Source organism: Pseudopodoces humilis, chromosome 4, assembly GCF_049639895.1.
Source record: "Pseudopodoces humilis isolate 2021_Gansu_Grassland_sample_001 chromosome 4, ASM4963989v1, whole genome shotgun sequence".
Taxonomy (NCBI): domain Eukaryota; kingdom Metazoa; phylum Chordata; class Aves; order Passeriformes; family Paridae; genus Pseudopodoces; species Pseudopodoces humilis.
The window spans coordinates 403,283-425,003 of record NC_142203.1 but is presented as its reverse complement, the minus strand read 5'-3'; the positions used below and the strand labels follow the sequence as shown (position 1 = coordinate 425,003).

Here is a 21,721-nt window from a genome sequence, read left to right as displayed (position 1 = left end):
GGCCCGCGGCCGCTCCTCCCGGCCCTGCCGCTCCTCCCGGCACCACGCTCTGCCCCGCGCTGCGCACAGCGGCACACCCCGCGCCTCCCGGCGGCTTCCAGCCCCGCCACCGGGGCCCAAGGTCAGTCCGGCGCCGGCGGCTGCGGCCCGGCCGGGCCCAGGGAACCGCGACCTGCTGCTCGCCCGGCGCCTGCGCGGCCCCGAGGGAGCGCTCGGCGGGCGGGCGGGACGCACCTGCGGGCGGTGCTGCCATGGCAGGAGGGGGCCAGGAGCGCACCGGGAGCGCACCGGGATCGGAATCGCACCGGGAGCGCACCGGGAGCGGGATCGCGCACCAAGCGCCCGGCCCGGCGCGCCCCCGCGCCGCTCTCTGTCGTCACCGCGCCGCCGTGTGACGCCACCACGCCACCGCACAGGGCGGGGCCGGGGACCCGGCAGCGTCAACCACCCACGTGACACAGGCCACGCCTCTCCGTGCGCTTGCCAATCACACGGCGCTTTTTCTCTGGCCACGCCCCCGGGGCGGGGCGGAAACGAGCGGGCGTGGCTCGGGCCGGGCCGGGCTCAGTTCAGCTCAGTTCGGCTCGGCTTAGCTTAGCTTAGCTTAACTCCGCTCTACACGGGGCCTGGGCCGGGCCGGGCCTGCTCTGGTCCGCTCCGCTCCGCACGGGCCGGGCCGGGCCGGGCTGTTTTTCCCTCCCTCAGGCGCTCCCCGGTGGGACCCAGCGCGGTCCCTCGGGCCCGCAGAGCTCCACCCGTGCGGCTCCGCGGTGCCCGCTCCGCCTCTCGCAGCGGACGGGAAGCGCCGGCGGAGTCTCTCTCCCGTTGCGGCGTTGACTTAGTTTTACTGGTTCGGTAGCAAATCTTACTGGCCCGTTTTTATCTCGGTGATAGGCGCTCCACAAGGCCGGGCAGTTCGGCTCGATACCCTTTACCCCGTGGGCTCTGCGAGCGGCGGAGCACGGCGGGGCTGAGGCTCCCCGAGCTCTGCCCGGGTCAGCTGTGCCCTGGACAGGCACTTCCAGCCTGGCTTTGCATGTCCCTGTCGCCATGGGGTCCCTCTGTGGTCAAGGCTTGCCCTTCCTGTGCTGGCTGCAGAACCACTGACGAGAGGACAAGGTGTCAAGCTGTGTTAGGGGAGGTTTAGGTTGGGTGTCTGGAAGAATTTTTTCTCGGGGTGAATAGACATTGGGATGGGCTGCCCAGAGAGGTGCTGGAGTTACTGTCCCTGGAGGTGTTTGAGAGACTGGACGTGGCACTTTGAGCTGTGTTCTAGTTGATGAGGTGATGGTTGGTCAAAGGTTGGACTCTGAGGTCTTTTCCCATCTCAGTGGTTCTGTGATTCTGTGACTGCAGAGGTGCCGATGGAGGTGGATGTCCTGCCCATGGAGCTGTGGTAGCTCCTCCTGTGCCACCCGTGCCTGCCCAGCGTGGGCTGCTGCAGCTGCAGGGCTGGCACAAGCGGTGCCTGGGCTGCCTGGAGCACAGGCTGGCCCAGCCAGCCCGGCGTGGAGCTGTGGTCCTGGAGAGAGGCCTGGCAGCACTGCCTGGCCTCCAAGCCCAGGAGCACACACAGGACCCGCAGTCCTCCGGGCACCTGTCCCTGTTCCAGTGGTGGAGGGGCCAGTGCTGGCCTGGTGTGGGGGTGAGTGTGGCAGCCTGAGGCTGCCCTGGCCACCACTGGCCCCTGTGACTGGCTGGAGCTGCTGTCCACCACACGAGGAGTAAGGTGAGGTGCTGCAGAGGTGGCAGTGGTGGGGCAGGGCAGGCTGGGGCACGTGGTGCTGGGGCCGGCTCTGGCCAGCACTGGCCACAGGTGCCCCTGGCTGCCTGCCCCAGCTGCTGCTCTGGTGCTCCAGCTGCGCACGGGGACCTGTGCAAGCCCATGGGATGTGCTGGGGACAGCAGGTGACAGCAGCCAGCTGCACACCCCTCACACGGACCTGGAGCTCAAGTCTCTGCAGCAGGGGCTGCAGCAGGACAAGCTCTCCACAGGGCTGCATCCTCTGACCTTGCCTTTCAAGGCTGTGAAGGGAGGGCATTCATTTACTCATGAGGGCAGGTGAAACTGGAAGGAAGCATCTTTAGGGACCTGACCCATGCTGGGCACTGCATACAGGACAGCAAAGTCCTGTATCCGAGGCTGCTGTGAACCCTCTTCCCTCTCCCTGCTTCTCCACCAGCTCCTTTCCTGTGGTTGCCCAGCCCAGATGAAAGGCAGGTTGCTGGCAGCTGCCTGCTTCTGCACACATTCTACACATTGCGGTGTAATCACAAGTGGAAATATTAATATGGGGACAGACTGGGGTCACCTAGTCAGATGCATTCGAGCCTGTAAAAGCACAGCTGCAGAGACTGGGGGGCTGCAATATTGACTGCTGGCCATGCCCCTCACCATGGCCAGCCCTGGCTGGTGCTTGCTTCAGTCAGAGGTCAGCTGAGAGGAGGGGATTTTGGTGGGGACACACACTGGACACTGAACTGAGGTTTTCTCTTGGCATCATCTCACCCTGCAGTTGCCCACAGCTCTCAGCTCTGTACCTGTGCCAGACAGGATGGTGGTGGCAAGGGTGGGGCACCACCACTGCCAAAATCCCCAGTGCTGGTGGTGCTGGGGGAGCTTGGAGGTTCCTTTCCAGCCACCAACCCAGAGCAGGCCCATCCCCAAGGGTTGGGGCAGCCCAGGGTTTGGGCCCATTTTTCATTCCATGACTCTAAAAGACTGTAGATAGAAGTTTTGGAGGTGGGGAGGAAGGGGAGCATTCCCTGCCCAGCTCAGTGGGAATTTGGTCAGGTAGGAATTACCAGCTGGAGTAGGAAGCATGAATATATATCAGCATATATATATATATATTGGCTGTGAGTGTGGGCTCAGTGCAGTCTGAATGGAAGCACGGCAGACCTGGCCAGAGCTGGGGGTCCTTGCACAGCCCGGGCCAGGGCCAGCTGCACGGATGTGGCCGTGGCCTCCGCAGGCAGCTGAGTGTGCCTGATGGAGATGGGCCATGGCCACATCCCACCGGGCTCCACGTGTGGCTGAGAGACTGAACGAGGCACCTGTCTGGGATGGGCAAATAACAGGAGGTGTAATTTAATTACCTTCTGATTTTGTCAAAGTGGGCTATGCAAAGGCAGTTGGTAATTATTTCTTAGCACTTGTAAGATGTGGATTTAAGACGCGATTTTGTTTGTCTGGAATATATTGAACACTTCCGCTGTGTAAATATTTAACTTCTTTCTTGAGGAAGACAGATTGTGATGAGCCTGGGAGGGCGCAGGTGCCCAGGGGCTGCAGAAGGCAGATCTGCTCGCTTTGGTCACATCCTACAGCTGCAGGTCCTCCTGCTGGGGAACAACATCCTCCACTGCAAGGTTCAGGATGTTCCTGGCCCGAGCAGCCTGACCAAGGACAGCAACGTCCAGGCTGGACATTCGCAAGGGAGCCAGGCTCCTGGTGAATATCCCTCCTGCTTCCACACCAGCCCCAAGGGATCCAGGCCTCAGGACAGGTACAGCCCCCTGTTGTCCGCTGTGTTCTTCAGCCTGTTCCTTAGGCTCTTGCTGATGATTGAAGTCCTGCAGCCCCCGGCATCGGCTGTGACCAACCTCAGCATGGCCTCACATCGAGAGGGGACCCTGGGGTCACAAGTGGTGGCCACTGCCCAGATGGGCTCCAGCTCCAGCAGCAGGGTGGCTAGGGGCTACACACACGGGAGCTTCTTCTGTGCCACTCTCTGACCCAGACTGGGGGTTCTCACTGGCTTCTCTGATGTTGTTTCTCCACAGCCATGCAGGGAAGCTGACAGCTCAGGGATGGGGGCCCTCATCAGCCCAACTTCAGCAGCCCCTCGCTAAAAAAAGATTTTTACAATCTACAAACAAAAGCAGCTGCTTATGTCTCCCTCTTTCCCACTGAGGCAGCTGCTGGGTCAATTTACAAACAGGTCCACAGCGATGCCATTGTGGTTTTTTGCTTTCTTTCTTTTCTCTGTTCTCTGTTATTCGTTGCACATACATTTGTAGCCCGTTGTATTAGTGGCTTGTTTTCCCAGTAATTTTCCATGCCCTTTCCCTAGGCAGAAAGACAAAACAAATTCCACAGCTCCAACCCTGGTAGGTACAAGGCTTTGTGCTGCCTAGATTCTTCCTGGCTACCAAGGTTGAGAGCAGCTCTTTGAGGTCCATTTCATGGACAAAGTACAGCCAGTACTGGGGAGGGCTCCAGAGAAGGGCTTGACTGGGGGTGGGGGTAGAGTTGCATCACCACTTGTCCTCCCAATTGGTGCTTTTTTTGTCAATTATGCTGATTTGCTGAACTTACAAAAACTGTATTCACCCCATGTGGGTGGGCTTTTGTGGACATTTTTCCATAACTGCCCTGAAAGCCTCCAATTAAAGATCCCCGTTTCCATTACCTCCTTATTAAAATTACCTCGAGTTCAATTTCCAGGTTAGGAAAAAGCCAACAATATAGGAAACGTGCTCCTGGCAGGACCTGTGGCATGCCTGGCTGGGCCCCAGCTGGACAAACCCCTGATCTCTGGAGGCCTGCAGCACCATTCCCCTGGGAATTGATCACTTTTGCAGTTGCTTTGTCAGCGACTGTCCGTGTTTGTGCTGGAGGGTCAGGGACAGGCACCGTGTCCCATGTGTCCCTCCAGCAGCCCCAGAAACGTCCCTGTGGCAGCAGCCAGCAGTGTGTGGGCAGAATTAGGACTGAGGTGATCCTCCTCCTCTGCTCAGCCTGGGGTGCATGTCCAGCTCTGGGCTCCTCAGTTCCAGACAAACACACTGGAGAGTCCAGTGAAGATGCTGAAGGGGCCGGAGCATCACAGCTACACAGTGGAGGAAAACAGGGCTGCTCAACCTGGAGCAGGGAAGGCTCATGGACCTTGTCCTTGGCTATTAAGACTTGCAGGGAAGGTGCCCAGGGACAGGCCAGGAGCGCACAGGATCAAAGGAGTCTCCCTCTGAACATCAGGACACTGCTTCACTGTGAATTTGTGGAGTTCCTGTAACCAGAGGCACTCCAAAGTCACCTGGACACAGTCCAGGGCACCTGGCTCTGGTGGCCCTGCTTTGAGCAGAGAGGGACTGGAAAAAGACCTCCAGAAGCCCCTTCCAACCTCAACCACTCCTATTTATTACTTGGAGCCTGCAATTCCCACAGCAGAAATGATCCTCTCCCCAGAACACAGGCTGCTTGTGTCACTGCTAATGACAGGTGTGAAAAGTGAGTCTTTAAGGTGTGTGAGAATGTACCAAACCCAAATTAACTGTCTGAAGCAATGCCATCCTAGAGATTATTTCCTCTGACAGTCCATGCTCTCACTTCACACACCAGTTTGGAGGTGATCCTGTTTCTCACAAGCCTTCAGCCTTCCTAAGTAAACAGCTCCCATGAGGCTGATCACCCAGGAGAGCGAAAATTTAGGGAAACCAGAATAAAGTATCTCTCCCAAGGGCTGGGAAGCAACAGCTGTGGCCTCATACTCATTGCTCTTACTGAAGGTGATACCAGCTCCAAATCACAGAACTCTCCCTCCCCCAGGAGGAAAGCAAAAGTGACAAAAACTGTGAACATCTTTAGAGTTTTTGAACACAGGATTACACAGACATTCCACAGAAACAAAAAGGTGTATGTAGGTCACACTCTTTGTCTTCCTGCCTCTGACCTTGAACCTGGGATGGGCCACAAACCAGAAGCAGCCACACAGGGGAGAACCTGCCACCTCAAACTGTTCCCTTGTGCCTCAGCACAACCTCCATTTCATCCCCCCACACCAGACAAACTGGAGAAAAAAAGGGGCTTATTATAGCTTTTTCTATATAAGTAGAAAAAAAGCAGCATTTTAATGAGGTGAAACCATCAGCCTGGGTTTCAGCAGGGTGAGGGCTGATGCTGGACCCACACCCAGCAGATGAAGGCATCCCCATGACATTCTGAGGGAGGGGCTGTGTCTCCCCTCAGACCTCCTGGGTGTCTCAGCTCATTTTCTTGCGCTTCCTCTGTCCCTCCGGTGCCTTCTGTGTGGGCAAAGGCAGAGACAGAGTGCCCAGCCTGTGGCTCTGCTCATCGTCCAGCCCTGGCACCCCCTTGGTTTTGGTCACCCTGAGCCGCAGGGCCTTGGCGATGTCCAGTATCCTGGAAAACAGCGGAGAAATGCCATCAGTGGGGTGAGCCCCCGTGCCATGACCCTGCAGGGACCCCCAGCACTCTGGGAGAGGCCTGGAGGTGTCTCTGTGGTACAGGGATGCCCTGGAGACAGCAGCTGGGAGCTGCTGCAAGGCAGGGAGCCCTGCTGGGGACAGAGTACTGCTGGTTCTTGCAGCAGTCATAGCCTGCTCCATGCTTTTCCCCACAGCATCCGAGGCCCTGTGTTCCCAGCTGCAGCACAGCCCAAACCTGGGCATCAACTGCCAAAACCAACAAGGATTCCTGGTAAAACTTAGTTACAGAAAGAAAAACAAAAAAGGGAAAATGGCAGGAAACCAACAGCAGAGACTGCTCTTAAACCTACTAAACCCACTACCAATTAAAGAATAAAGAGGATAACTGTGGGCAAAGTAAGTGATAGCATCAAAACCCATGAGGAATGTTGAAAACCAAGCGGTGATTAAGGGCTTTGGTAAGACCCAGCAATAACTGAAGTTTTGGGTGGAAAGCCTGATTCAATGAATGCTGCGGGGCCAAGGACAGGAGTACAGCTGGAGCTGCCAGGTGACTCCTGGGAAATGCAGGTCCTGCATGCACAGACAACTGCCTATCCTCCCCGGGGAAATTAAAGCCCTACCCCGGTCCAGAGCTCCCCCAGAGGTTTCTGCAGGAGGGTCCTGGCAGGTGTGAAGGAACAGGATGACTCACCTGCTCTCTGGGAGCTTCAGGTCGTTCTGCAGGACGGTGAGATCCGTCTGGAAGTTGTTAATGTGCAGAGCCAAGGTAATGACATATGCAGTGATTTTAGCTCTCATGGATGCAGAGATTAAATTCTGGATGCTGTGTGGCAAGAGGGAGAACTTGTGAGAGGTGAAGTGTAAGGGGGTTCCTGATGGTGTGTCTGTGGCCCCTCAAGCTGAGTTCTGCCATATCCATGCCTCAAGAACATCCCACACCATCCCTTACCTGCCATTGTTGTAGGTCAGCGAGCTAAAATTCTTCATGAGTTTCCTGCTGATGATGTGTGGGCACTCCGGACCCATTGGATCTAGGGCAGAAAGGAGCTTTGCAGTGGAATGAGGGACCCTGCACTGCCCACCCACCACAGCAGCACATGTATTATCCTGACACTTATCATGGAATATCAGAATACCCACGTGGAAAGGGACCCACTGGGATCACAGAGTCTAACCCCAGGAATTCCACCATTTACTGCCTCTTGCCAGGAACACAACAAACCTAAAAGGAACCTTGGTGCTTGATTTCTATGTCTCGTGATTTTTCAGGCCTGAAAGAATCCCAACAGCTTTTATTTTCTTAGTAAAAGCAATCTCCCACTTCCATACTATATAATCTAAAATGCACACACACCTCTGCATGTGTTTCTCTTGCCACAAAATACTGTTAAAGCTGAGACCACACTAACAAGTCCTTACTATCACCAAGTCTAGTCATTCCCACATCCTCCTTAGACAAGTCCTATGGGTGACTCCTGTGTCTCCAGCAACACAGGATGATATTTAAAGCCAGGCTTGCCACGTCCTCCTCCCTCAGCCCTGCTAAGGACACACAATTTCTAGGGAAGATGGCAAGTCTGGGAAATCTCAACCAAAATGTTTTGCATGGTGCTGAGTATGGCAGAGGTATGTTCCACACACTCAGCTGAAGAGCAAAAGATGATGAATTTGGGAATGAAGACATTCCCAAAAGCATGTGTTTAGGAGCTGAAAACTCTCTTACGCTTCTTCTTGATCACTTTCAGCTGACTGAACTTGACGAGGGTGTCCAAGAACCAGAGGCATCGGGCTTTGTGGTCTCTACTCCTCTCATCAGTGGGCAGGAACTTCAGCTCCTCCAAAACAAAGGAGCAGTGGCTGCAGGAAAGAGAGGGAGAGTTCAGCTCCCCAGAAGGCCCCTTGCTGCTGTGTACCCAAGTGTCCCCCACGTTCCCAAGGCAGTGCTACCCTGCCGTGCCCTGATCCAACGTCCTCCCTCTGCCCCAGAGCCATGGCACGGGCAGCAGCAGCCCCACTGCCCCAGAGCCAGCAGGAGGCCTGGCAGCAGCGTTACCTTCTCTCCTCTGCTCTCTTGGCCATCTCCTCTGCGCTGACACTGGCCAGGGCGGCTGCCGGGACCCGCAGCGCCTCGTACTCGGCAGGAGACAGGACTGGCAGGATTTTAAGGAAAAGAACAAGCCTGGCCTCTCCCTTCCAGGTAGGGCAGTGTGGTGGTTTCACACTGACTGACATTTGGGGAAGAAATAAGAAAACACCCATGGAAGTGATTTATTCGAGAGAAGCTGCTGGGAGCTCCCTCTGTGCCTGGGAAAGGCCAATAGCTGGCTGGTTCTGAGAACTGACAACATTTTACATCATTTAGAAATTAGATCTGCTTCCATCCACACTCACTTGGGGAGATGTGGGCAAGGGGATGGAATCTGTCCAGGAACTGAGGCCCCTAACACACTGTGGCACACCCACAGCTCACCTCTGCAAGGCCAACCTCACCAATATTCCCTGTGGAACGCTGCCCACCAGGAAGCAGAGCATCCTGCTCTCTGTAGGAAAGAGGCAGAATATGGGACTTGCAGGCCCCAAAATATTACCTTGCTCCCAGCTCTTGGCCTGTGAGGGGCAAAGGCTTGACTTGCTCCCACGTGCCAGATGGCTCCATCGACACTTAAAGGTGTGAGGAACCCCCGCGACACAGAAAAGATACTGTCCTCAAACTTGTAAACGTGCTCTGGCCTGTCGGCGTCCTCGTGGCACGGTGGGAGGAAGGCAGAGATATTCTGCACATCATCCTGGGCCATGTCCTGCATCAGAGCTTGGGAGGGAAGCAGGACAAGAGCATTCGGATCATGCTAACCAAAATGCAGAGAACAGGAACACAACCTAAATCATTCCTTTAAAAGCAAGTTTACTCAACGCGTTAGCACCATTTTAGTCACAGCTGGACTTTTACACATTTACAACTCCTATCAAGAACCTTCTGGTCATAAAGATTAAGAAAGGCCAGTCCAGACTAGAGAAACATCTAGCAAAGAAGGGCACAAAGACGTCTGCTGCTGCAGGTGGGCAGAGCATGATTCTGGCACCCGCATTCCCATGAACACCCACTTGGCACAAAGCAGCTCTGAGAGCACAGTCAATATCCACCCTGGAACAAAAGGACGAAAGGTGGTGGGGTCTACAGTCAACAGACATCTCTCCTGGTCATGCCAGTGACACCCTCAGGATCCCAGAGGTGCTCTGGAGGGCTTTTGTCTGCCCTCCTGCCCAGATGTCCAAAGTCGGGGCAGCCCCAGCCCTCTCCTGCCACAGCTTGGAAGCCACTGGGGATGGTGACACCACACTGAGCTGTGACCCACCCCAAGGCTGCACCACTCTCTGAGGTAAGAGGCTGCCTTTTCAACAGCCATGCCACAGAGCTCAGACCAGGTAAAGGCCAGTGAACTCATATCCCACAGGAGCTTCCAAAGCAGGCAGGATGCACACTGATGTCACAGGGACCTTCCCTCATTTAGGCAACTCCAACACCAAGTCCAGTGGGGCCAGAAAGAAGCAGTTCCTCTACCTGTACCCATCTCAGCTGTTAGACCAGCTACTTCCTCATCACTTAAAGAAAACCCCTCTTCTTCCTGCCACACTTGGCATGGACAGACAGAAAAAGGCACTTCAGTTTGTCCTGATTACACCCCGAGACAGAATCCTCTCACCTGTCACTCCCTTGGCATCTATAACATTTGCAGCTGCTTTTGCCACAGCTGTGTTGACAATGTCACTGCCCACAGCGTTCATGCGGCGAGAGCTCAGAGCTCTCTTCTGCTTGCTGGTCCCGAAGGCCTCAATGCACAAATCCATCTGCACGACACGGAAACACACGTTAAGACACCCTGTGCACCCAGGAGAACACAAAACCCACTGCTTGTTCCACAGCCACGGTCTCTAAGAAAACTCTGAACTTTTCACGTGGCAAAATGTGCAGGATGCACTGGTTTGGGAGGGCAGGAGGTCACTGGGATGGTGACCAGCCTAAAATAACCAGGAAAATACTCCTGAGCCAGGCAATGACTGTGCTGCCCCCTGGACACAGGGAGAGTGCTGTCCTGCAGTTTACCCTGCAGACACCAAACCTCCCAGCCTCAAGAGACAAGCATCTGCCCCTGTCAGCTAGATAATCACAGCAGAGCATAACACAGCTTTCAACGTTACCTTCTCCCTGTAGGATTTGGTCTGATAATCCTTTGTGTCATCAGGCAACAAGTTATCTATAAAACAACAAAAGTTAGGGTGCTTGGACGGGAATTCCTTCAGCTCTGTGACTTGGCACAGAACATCAGGATCTCCTCCATGTGACCTGGCTAATTAAAGGACACACCAAATATGATAATCTAGAACAAAAAAGGAGATTTTACTACAAAGGCCATGGGTGCAATACATGGACTATTGCCAAACCCAAGTCCTACTGCACAGGGTAAAAATCAACTCCCAAAAGATGTGATCTTTTGGGTTCCTATCCTAGGTTCAATGACAAAACAGTCCAGCTGAATAAAACCTGGCTTTTTTAGCTATTCAGAGATCCAGTTCCTGATGAGTCTCAGGCCTCCCTCAGCAGAACACACACAGACAAGGCTGCACTCGAGCAGTGAAACTGTGAGTGCCTCCCACCCTCCACACTCCCTGTATGACCCCCACGCTGGGCTCGCTGTGCTCCCCTCTCCCGCTGTCCCTCTCAGCATGCACAGGTGAAGAAGTGTCCTTGCTCTGTGCCAAGGGAACAAGGCAGGAATGAGAAGGACAAAGCAAGCTGTGACTCCCAGCACCTCCCACCTGAGAGCAGGGGCTGCATGTTGAATATCTCAGCGTTGTAGACCTCCATCTGCCCGGAGTTCTTGTCTAACACACCAATGAAGTACCTGGGGAGAACGGGGCAGTTGATTAGTGAGAGGCAGAGCAGTGGAAATTATTTAAATTACACGGTCTTCTCACACCCTGGCATCTCTCCTGCCTAGCACATACAGTGCTACGATAAACCAAGTTACCTCCGAGGCATGTGTACATATAAAAACAGAAAGACTTGCTACCCTGAGTTAATGCAGAAGTCTTAAAACAACCAAATTAGGTCAAATGTAGGTGCCAAGAGTTCTGCTATTTTCTTTTGCCTTTTTCTGCTGTGTCAGGGCTTGATGGCCATAGCTTGAACAACAGCCAAATTTCCTTGTAGCTCCCAGAGCTCAGGATCTCCAGAGGTGCAGGCAAGCACCACTTTAGCCCCCAGAATTACCTTTCCACCAGTGTTTAGGGGGAAGAGCACTTAAATCTGCCCACGAACAATACTGAATTAACATCCATAGCACACACATTTGTTAAACTGCATTTATCTCTCCAAACTCGAGAAGAAACACCCCCTTGGTGCTCTTTTTTCAGCTGCAGGATCTCAAACTGGACACTGCTCTGTCTGAGGATCCAGCTCTCCTGGTTTTACCACTCAGACAGAACTGAGGGTGGTATGGGCATGGTTTGACAGACTCTGCAGAAGCGAAGCCAGTTCCTTGTACAGATTTACAGAACATCTCAGCTCAACGATGACCCCTTCAGCGCTGACCAACTCATGACAAAGGCAATTTCTTCATCATAATTTTTTAGCTCCATCCTGCTGCTACACTAATCCCAGACCTTACAGGATGTTTTTTAACTGGTCTGTGATTTTACACATCACAGCTTCCACAAGATCCTTCGAGCCCCACCAATGTCCTGTGGGCACCTCTGAGACAGGTGCAGGGGAGGGAGCAGCAGCTCTGGGTCTGAGCAGCCCCTGTGCTCCTGGCTCCTTTTCCATACCTGCACAGGGAGTTGCATTTCAGGACCTCGCTGCCGAAGTTTTGCCCCACGTAGCAGAGCCGCTCTGTCTCCGAGACCTGGGAAACCACGGAGAATTCCTTGAACAGGGGGCTGTGAGGATCCTTCACTGCCTCTGCTCTGCACTGCCAGGCATCACCAGTTACATGCAGAGTGTACCAGCACAGAGAGTGTAACACACACAGCGCCTCTCAGTTACCACCCCTCAGTAGCTCAGTTTAAAGTGTGATTTCCAATGGTGCATTTAGCCTCCAGTATTGTCAAGTGCCTGCAATTCACCAACTGAAGAGCCAGAGCCAGCACTATAGAGGAATGGCTAGCTAGCAGAGGTCATGTTCCCATGCAGCAGTTAGCTGAGAAAGAATTAAACAACAATAGAGTGCAGTTGGTGTGAGATGTTGCAGGGTCAGGAAGACCTTGGTGATAATGGATAATTGAGAACAGGACGCTGTGATCAGAAGAATGTGAATTCAGCATAGATGAGCGATCACAGGAATGTAGAATTAGGTGGAGCTGACCTTAAATGAAATATCCAATAATGAGCTTTCTTTTGCACTATGTATGAGCCTAATTACTGATGCTATATAAGTGATTTTAGAGTTACCAATAAATGAGACTTGCTGATCATTCATATTGAGTGCTGCTTGTCTCCCGCTGAACTCATCAAATGGTGCCCGAACAACAGGGACCTTTGGGACTTTTGGAACCTTTGGGACCTTAAAAAGGAGTCGGCCAAGGGAGTTGGCGACAGGGGACGGATCCTCTGCAGCAAGGACGGCGAAACGCAACAGCTGTGATGTGTTCCAGGCAACCTCACAGGAGAGTCCTGGTCAAAAAGCAACGGTGCCACACCCAGGTGACCTTATGGAAGAGTCCTGCCGTAACGTGCTGCCGAAACCTTGTAGGGGCTGCAACAGCGCTGACGGTAAGATGGAAAGGCAAGCAGCATATGATTTATTTACCTGCTTTTTAGAAAAGCGACAGGTTAAAGACTTTGATTTGCGCAAGGAGCTTCCAGGACTTCTTGCTTATGGGTATGCTCAGGGTTGTTTTCAGAATCCCCATACAGTCCATGAATTAAGTGAGTGGCAAAAATTTGGAGATAAATTGTGGGAAGCTGTTTTAAATGATGATAAAACTGCTATAAAATTGGGAAAGCTGTGGCGGACAGTTCATAATGTTCTTTTGCAGTATCAGGCTGAACAGGGAGCTGCCACAAAGGCATCTGCAGCTATGTCAAAAAACAGACTTTTACAGGGAATTAATGAGTGTCCATTGCCACCCGCCACGAATATAATAATTTTGACTCCCCCCACGCAGTCACTGACCCCTGCTGCAGCTGCTAATCCTTTTGTGCCATCTTCAATACCTTCACCTACTCACCTTGGTTTTGGAACGGAGCCTTTGGCACCGTTACCATCCTCCCCTATGGGAAATAAATCTGTCCCTGGGGCAGGATGTAATTTAGGTGAGGCTGTTGCACGGGAAAGAAGAGAGACATGGGCTGCATTAGCACGGAATATTTTACAAGAGGGAGATCAGGAAATAGCAGACGCTGTATTGGAAGTAGCATGTCCCGTAACCTTTGCACCAATGCAAGGGGGAGGAATACAAGCTCAAATTACAGCTTTAGATTGGAAATGGTTATCACAGTTGTGATCTACAGTCAGTCAGTTTGGAGTGACCAGTGAACCGGTTAGACAGAGGATTGATTATTTGTGGGGTACACAGATTTTGTTGCCTGCAGACTGTAGGAGTATTATGAAATTGATTCTTAGTCAGCATCAGCAGTTGTTGTTTAATGCACACTGGTAAGCTTATTGCCAAGAAAGTGTAAACGTGCAAAGACAGGCAGGTGATCCACTGCATGGGCTAACTTTAGAGGAACTTATGGGCTTAGGAGCATATAGTCAGGTGGAAGCACAAGCTATTTTGGGGCCAGACAAGTTGAGGGAAGGAATGCGGTTAGCGCGAGCTGCATTTGACCGGATTAAGGAGCCAGGAGGTATTCCATCTTATATGGGTATTAAACAAGGGCAAGATGAACCATTTGGAGCATTTATTGATAAAGTGGCTACAGCTATAGAGAGGGCAGGTGTTCCTGAATATATGAGGGGAGCATTATTAAAACAATGTGCATTACAGAATTGCAATCCAGCAACCAGGTCAGTTTTAAATTCCCTAAATGCTAACTGGACTATTGAAGAGGCATTAGAGAGGATGTCTAATGTACCGGTGGAGTTACAGGCAATGTTAGTCCAGGCAATTAAAGAACTAGGGCAAGGGTTAGAGAAGCAGGCTGCATCTACTCAGAGTCAGGTTTTAGCAGCTCTTGCACCCCTACAAGCGGCTACAACCAACAATGGCAGGATTCCAGCCTCCCGACTCAAATGTTTTCGCTGTGGCAACCTTGGACATATTCGGAAGGAATGTACTGTACCATCTGTTTGGTGCAATCAGTGTCGGTCCAATACCCACGCTGATAGTGTTTGCCGCCGGAGATCGGGATACGGGAAGGCCAGCGCGAGAAGCCGCCGCGCCAGGACACAAATAGCAGCTGCCGGAACATCAGTGCAACTTCCCTCCAGCCTGTCACAGCAGGGAGCCTCGGCCTGGACCTGGCAGCCTCAGTGACTGTGGATTTATTGACATCACAGCCCTACAACATTCCCACTGGAATTATGGGACCAGTGATAATAAAGGGAAAAGCTATGGGTGCAATAGTGTTGGGACGTTCATCTGCTAGTTTAATGGGACTGTTTATTTTACCTGGAGTAATTGATGTGGACTATTCTGGTGAAATATATATCATGGCATATACACTGGCGCCACCAGCCAGAATTGATAAAGGACAGCGAATTGCACAATTGGTGCCACTACCACAATATACCCATCAATTGACACCATTGAAAAATCAATCACGGGGTACAGGTGGATTTGGTTCTACAGGAGGACTTACATTGTTTACCCTGGACTTAAACACTCGACCCAAGCGAACAGTTGTTTTCAATTATAACGGAGAATCCCACCAATTAGAAGGACTATTGGATACTGGGGCGGACTCAAGTATTGTTGCTCCACAGTATTGGCCCCAGGAATGGCCTTTGTTGCCTAGTATGGTTACTGTTACAGGGGTGGGAGGCTTAACTTTGGCAAAAAAATCTCCACAAATCCAGATTCAGTTAGATGGGAAGGTCATCAGCTCTGTTTTGTCAATTGTCCCATTACCAGACAAGGTTCAATGTCTAATTGGACGAGATATTTTGTCACAACTTGGTGTCATTTTGACCAATGAGCACCCTTTAGAATAGAGGCCATTGTTTGGACTTTCCCACTCCCACTTAAATGGATAATTCAGGAACCAGTATGGGTTGAACAGTGGCCTTTAAAAAGGGAAAGTCTGCAACAAGCTCATCAATTAGTGCTGGAACAATATCAACAAGGACATTTAAAGTTGTCAACAAGTCCTTGGAATGCCCCCATTTTTGTTATAAAAAAGAAGCCTGGGAAATATCGATTGCTGCACGACTTACGTGCAGTAAATGAACAAATGGAGCCATTGAGGGCACTACAACCTGGTTTGCCCAATCTTGCAATGTTGCCAAAAGATTGGCCCTTTTTAATAATTGATTTAAAGGACTCTTTTTTCACTATCTCACTGCATGAACGGGATACTTGCAGGTTTGTTTTTACCTTGCCTTCATTAAATCGAGCAGAACCAGACAAGAGATTTGAATGGACAGTTTTACCACAGGGTATGCGTAATTCTCCTACCTTGTGCCAGCTGTATGTTGATAATGTTTTGCAACCACTGCGGGTTCAGTGGCCTACAACTATTATTTATCATTATATGGATGATACTCTTTTTGCTCAGTCACAACCTTTTGCAGATAAACAAGTTAAAGACATTCAAACACAACTATTTCAGAATGGAGTGGTTGTTGCACCTGAGAAAATACAGCTGTCATCCCCATGGAAGTATCTCGGGTGGACTTTGACTGAGCAGTATGTTGTCCCTCAGAAACTGTCATTAAACATGTCACTTCATACTGTTCATGATGCTCAGCGATTGCTAGGAGATTTACAATGGCTTAAACCTGTTGTGGGTATTCCTAATGAACTCTTACAATCTTTACGACCCCTGCTAAAAGGTACTGATCCTACAGCACCAATACAGGTCACCAGTGAACAAGAAGCTCTCAATAAAATAATGGACTGTATCCAGACAGGTGTTGTTCGTAGGTGAGATCCAGCCTTGGACATTAACCTTACTGTATGGTTTGGACCTCAACATCTCATTGGTGCCCTGACACAGCAACAAAATAAAACAGGGCAGATATGGGTATTAGAGTGGTTGTTAACTACAACAGAGACATACCTTAATTCAAAAAATTGAAGTTTTAGCTAATTTGATAAAACAAGGGCGGAAGCGATTGTGGCAAATTATGGGTGCAGATCCAGCTGTAATTCAGATACCAATAAAAAAGGACACTTTAGATTGGTATTTAATTCACAGCTCCACACTGCAAGAAGCATTGCTTGACAACAGCAGTGTGGTCAGTACTGAGGAAGTGCCTCGAATACCACTACGATGGATAGGCCAGCAGAATTGGATTGAAAAGCCCAAACGATCATTTGTGCCATTACCAGGGGCATCAACCGTGTTCACTGATGCTGGAAAGAAATCTCACACAGCTGCTACATGGCAAGATTCACAAGGACAATGGAATCATCACATTATTCCAGCTGAAAAGGAGGATACATTACAAACTCTGGAATTAGTCACTGTTGTTTGGGTTTCGGTGCAGTTTAAGGGTCCTGTTAATGTGGTAACTGATTCTTTATATGTTGCAGGAGTAAGTGAATTCATTGAAAATGCAGACATAAAGGAAATAAAAACCCCTCACTTATATGAACTGTTTTTGCAGCTTCAAAGAGCAGTAAAGCTGAGGACTGCTGCCTTTGCTATTATTCATATTCGTAGCCACAAATGGGATGTGGGTCTAGGAGAAGGAAATGCCAGGGAAGACTGATTGGTTTCACTGTCACAAAATAGCCCTGTCCCACCACAGACATTAGCTAGGGAAGCTCATGCCATCTTTCATCAAAATGCAAAAGGTCTCCATCAGGAGTTTCAAATACCTTTGGAGGAGGCTCAGGCTATTGTTAAAGCAAGTCCTATTTGTAGTTTTCATAATCAAGGCAGTGGATTGGGTCTTGGGATAAACCCTAGAGGATTACAGGCTAATGAGTTGTGGTAAATGGATATTACCCATGTTGCAGAGTTTGGGAGAGTTAAATATGTACATGTTACCATCGATACTTATAGTCATTACATCTGAGCTACAGCTCAATCTGGTGAGAAAGCACGGAATGTTGAGCGACATTTAGTAAGTTGTTTTGCAGTCATGGGAGTTCCACGTTCTATTAAAACAGACAATGGGCCTGCTTATTGTAGTAGTAGAATTAATCAGGTGATGCAATCATGGGGAATCAAACACATAACAGGGATTCCACATTCCCCCACGAGTCAGGCAATAGTAGAATGAGCAAATGGTACCTTAAAACAATACCTGAATAAATTTAGGGAGATCAAAGATCCACAAGAACGATTACTGCGTTGTTTATTTGTTTAAAATTTTCTGTGTATTTTTGGAAACAGTGATTTGCCTGCAGCAGTACGTCATAGTGCACCTGAAGCAGAGAAAACCCAAAATCCAATAGGGGTTTGCTATAAGGATCCAAAAACAGGACTGTGGGGAGGTCCCAGCAAGGTACTCTATTGGGGACGTGGTTATCTTTGTGTGTCTACCCCCACAGGGCCTGTCTGGGTACTGAGCCCATGGACTAAACCTGCTGATCCCAGGGATTTACCCTCAGCTGATCCAGAAAATTCAGCAGATACTTCTCAATCTCTACCACCAACACAGAGATGGGACCTGATGAACTCTCACATGTGAATCGTGTGCACAGTACCAAATTGTGAATGTTATCTTTTTGTATGTTACATTTGTAAAGTGTGTAAAGAAAAGTGGTGGACACGTTCTAAGTGGGGTCGATCCCCAAGAGGGATTTGTACAGAGTGTTACAACTTTGAAAGAAATTTAACTGAGATTGCATTACAGGAAGGTGTGCAAACAGGACAATTTGAAAAAGGATCTGATAGAAGGTGGGAGATTTATGCTTTTGGGATAAACCCAGAAAATTACTGTTATCATCCTAATACCCCTTTACCGTATATTATTGAAATAACCACAATATGCTGTCATAAGACACTTACACAGGTCAGGTGTGATATCCCAGGGGTAAAAAAATAAAAATTGGGAGCAATTCTTATAACGGCAGTCTCGAGAGAAAGGGTCTTTCCCTGAAAGTTATCCCTGCTGCCGAGAAGATGGAACACCCCGTGGTTTGAAGCAACCGAATCAACGGACGGGGCAGAGGGGTAAAAGAAAAGGGAAGCAAGATCTCACATGGGATCCAGCCAAGATGCTGGCTGAACTGCCACAATCCTTTTAAAGTCCTTAAAGGACTATCTCTGATCAGGTTGTTGTAGTGGTTTACCATGATAAAGGGAAATGAGGGGGTCTTGAATAACATTGACAAAAGACAAAATATGTGGGTAACGTGGGCCAATCAAACTGGACAGGATAATTTTTGCCTTTCAATGGCCACCCGTTCAGATCCTTTTTGAACTTGTTTAGTGGGCGCACCTTTAGATGATTCACTCAATGCCACAATGTTTAAAAAATGGACAAAGAATTGGAAAACACCCAAGGAAGCAAACAAAACATTATGTGAAATCCCATCAGGTAGATTCACAATCAATATCTGTGACACAGGTTTAATCCCAGCAAATCCCATTGGTGCTCAAAATTGGTACATTGCTACAGGTTTAAATGTTACTGGGTCAGAACCACAAGAATTAAGACTGTTAGGCTCAGCCCCTAGCAATTATTGTTTAACATTTGTCAATTGGGCTAGGAACAATCATGCAAAAATGTCTCATGGGCCAAATGGTACAAATGTTTCTCCACAAAATTTGCTATATTTGCAAAATAACAATACATACTGTGGCAATTGGTCTCACAAAGTAAATTCAAAGTAAATTGTACACCTCTACAATTACCACCTGGTATTTTTCTAATCTGTGGAGATCGTGCATGGCAAGGACTGCCAGCAAACATTTATGGAGGGCCTTGTTATTGTGGGAAATTGACATTGTTTGCACCCACTATACAGCAACTATTTGGAGCCAATAGAACCAGGTTACGAACAAAGAGAAGTGTGTTCCAACTGGGACCAGAATGCAAAGATCAGGTTGAACCTTGGGAATGTCCTACAGTGATTGTGTCATCTATTTTTACACCTGGAGTATCTAGTGCTCAAGCCTTAACACAGTTACGACGACTGGCATGTTAGACAAGAAAACAGTTTAACATTACATCAAAGGTTTTGTCTGATTTGCTTTTAGATATGAAAAGTATTAGGCATGCTGTATTGCAGAATAGAGCCGCTATTGATTTTTTGCTATTAGCACAGGGCCATGGCTGTGAAGACTTTGATGGGATGTGTTGCAGGAATCTTTCTGACCATTCCGTGTCTATTCATGCTCGTCTTTAACAACTACAGAAAAATATGAAAATATTAACCATGGAAACAAATCCACTGGACGAATGGTTTCAATCCCTAGGTCTCACAGGATGGTTAAAACATTTGGTACAAATGGCAATTATTGTTGATCATTGTGATTATGCTATTGTTTGTTCCTTGCATACTGCAATGCTTGCAAAACATGGTAAAGAAGGCTACTTCTGCAGTTTTGTTAGTACAAAAAGAAAACAGGGGAATTACAGAGGAATGGCTAGCTAGCAGAGGTCATGTTCCCATGCAGCAGTTAGCTGAGAAAGAATTAAACAACAATAGAGTGCAGCTGGTGTGAGATGTTGCAGGGTCAGGAAGACCTTGGTGATAACTGTTAACTGAGAACAGGATGCTGTGATCAGAAGAATGTGAATTCAGCATAGATGAGCGATCACAGGAATGTGGAACTAGGTGGAGCTGACCTTAAATGAAATATCCAATAATGAGCTTTCTTTTGCACTATGTATGAGCCTAATTACTGATGATAATCACTAATAAGTGATTTTAGAGTTACCAATAAATGAGACTTGCTGATCATTCATATTGAGTGCTGCCTGTCTCCCACTGAACTCATCAAGCACTACCAAGAGTGTCCCAGCCACCTAAACATATTTTCAATGCATTATGCCAATGTGCTGGTTTTCTGCTCTGCTGCAGTGAATTTCCCCAACAATGTGGGCTGAAAAGTTGTTTATTTCTTGAGTGCAGCAGCTGTAAAGGTTAACAGCCGCATCAGAAAGCGCCTTCTGACTGCACCCTCAGTTCCCTCTTCACTGAGAGATCCCCTTATGATGTAACTTAGCCAAACAAAGACACCTTTGGTGAAGGTTTAGCAGTGTGAACAGAACACAGTGGATTTCATTATCAAATGCACTCGACTAGTTGGGAAGCAGCTCCCAGGTGGTTCAGCTTGTCCCTGTTCTGCCAGCTCCACCCTGCTGTGTCCATCAGCCATGTCAGTGCCAGAGCCTCCTTGGGTTCCTCTGGATCCCAGAGACACCCTGGCACTTGGAACATATCCCTAGGAAAGATGCTGGGCTAAACTTTGATTGTTTAAAGAAAAAAATCTGTTGCAAAGCTCCAAACACAGATTTTCACAGAATCCCAGACTAGTCTGGGTCGTGCAACACCTTAAAACCACACATTCCCTCCCCAGCCCCGGCAGGGCCAGCTCCCAGTGTCCCAGGAGCTCCCAGCCCCAGTGTCCAGCCTGGCCTTGGGCACTGCCAGGGATCCAGGGGCAGCCCCAGCTGCTCTGGGCACCCTGTGCCAGGGCCTACCCACCCTCACAGGCAGGAGTTTCTCATCCCGGAGCGAGCCGCTGAGGCCACAGCCCTGAGGGCAAAGCAGGGTCAAACCCCTCCACAGCCCGCAGCAGGAACTGCTCGCTGGGGATTCCAGGTGGGAATTCCCTGGGCTGGGGCCCCGCCGTGGTCTCTCACGGGCCCCGCAGCTCGTGGGGCTAATTCACAACATCTGTAACTTTTATCTAATTGTGGCCATTATCTGGCTATTATCTCATTGTACATTACTCTCATAATATCCTGATGCTGCTGCTGTCCCGCCGGCCCGAGGCCGCCCCCGCCGCCCAGGGCGGGCCCTTACCAGGATCCTGCGGTGCTTCTTCCGCGGATGCGCCGTGTCCCGGTTCCGGTACACGGTGAAGCGCAGGGAGTCAGGGCGCCGCAGCTTCCCGTTGGCGAACCGCACTGCAGGAGAGGAAGCCCATGAGATCCGGGACCGGCCGCGATCCCCGAGCGGGGCCCGTGACCCGCCCCACGTCCCCGGCCCAGACCCGCTCACCGAGCGCCGCCGGCCGCTCCGCCTCGGGGTCCCCGCGGTAGCGCCAGGGGGCGGTGGCCGCGGCCATGGCGGGGGCTGAGTGAGGGGCTGCGGCCAGGACCCGCGTTCCGATGGGGGCCCGACTCCCGCTCCTCCCGTTTCTCCGCCTCTTCCGCCGCTGCCTCCCTTCGTGGCAATAAACTCAGCCCCGATTGGGCGAGGACAGACTCTGCCACCGCCAATAAGTAACGAGGTCGTCGATTGGCTGTCAGCAGGG

The 21,721-nt window shown here is 50.4% G+C and overlaps 2 protein-coding genes across 2 annotated transcripts; one reads left to right on the top strand and one right to left on the bottom strand.

Annotated features, from left to right (window-relative positions):
• Positions 1 to 5,575: 5,575 nt before the first annotated feature.
• POLR1E (RNA polymerase I subunit E) lies at positions 5,576 to 21,623 on the bottom strand. The gene is made up of 12 exons (XM_005529488.3): positions 21,466 to 21,623; positions 21,268 to 21,371; positions 12,001 to 12,077; positions 10,990 to 11,075; positions 10,372 to 10,427; positions 9,876 to 10,020; positions 8,876 to 8,983; positions 8,228 to 8,324; positions 7,898 to 8,031; positions 7,124 to 7,205; positions 6,866 to 6,997; positions 5,576 to 6,145 (listed from the first exon to the last, which is right to left on the bottom strand). The coding sequence occupies exons 1-12, from the start codon at positions 21,530 to 21,532 to the stop codon at positions 5,986 to 5,988; spliced, it is 1,248 nt and encodes a 415-aa protein (XP_005529545.2). The 5' UTR covers positions 21,533 to 21,623; the 3' UTR covers positions 5,576 to 5,985.
• Positions 12,856 to 15,571, top strand: LOC148184390 (uncharacterized). The gene is given in 1 exon segment (XM_088054398.1): positions 12,856 to 15,571. A coding segment is annotated over 1 exon segment (1,770 nt). The 5' UTR covers positions 12,856 to 12,882; the 3' UTR covers positions 14,653 to 15,571.
• Positions 21,624 to 21,721: the final 98 nt, after the last annotated feature.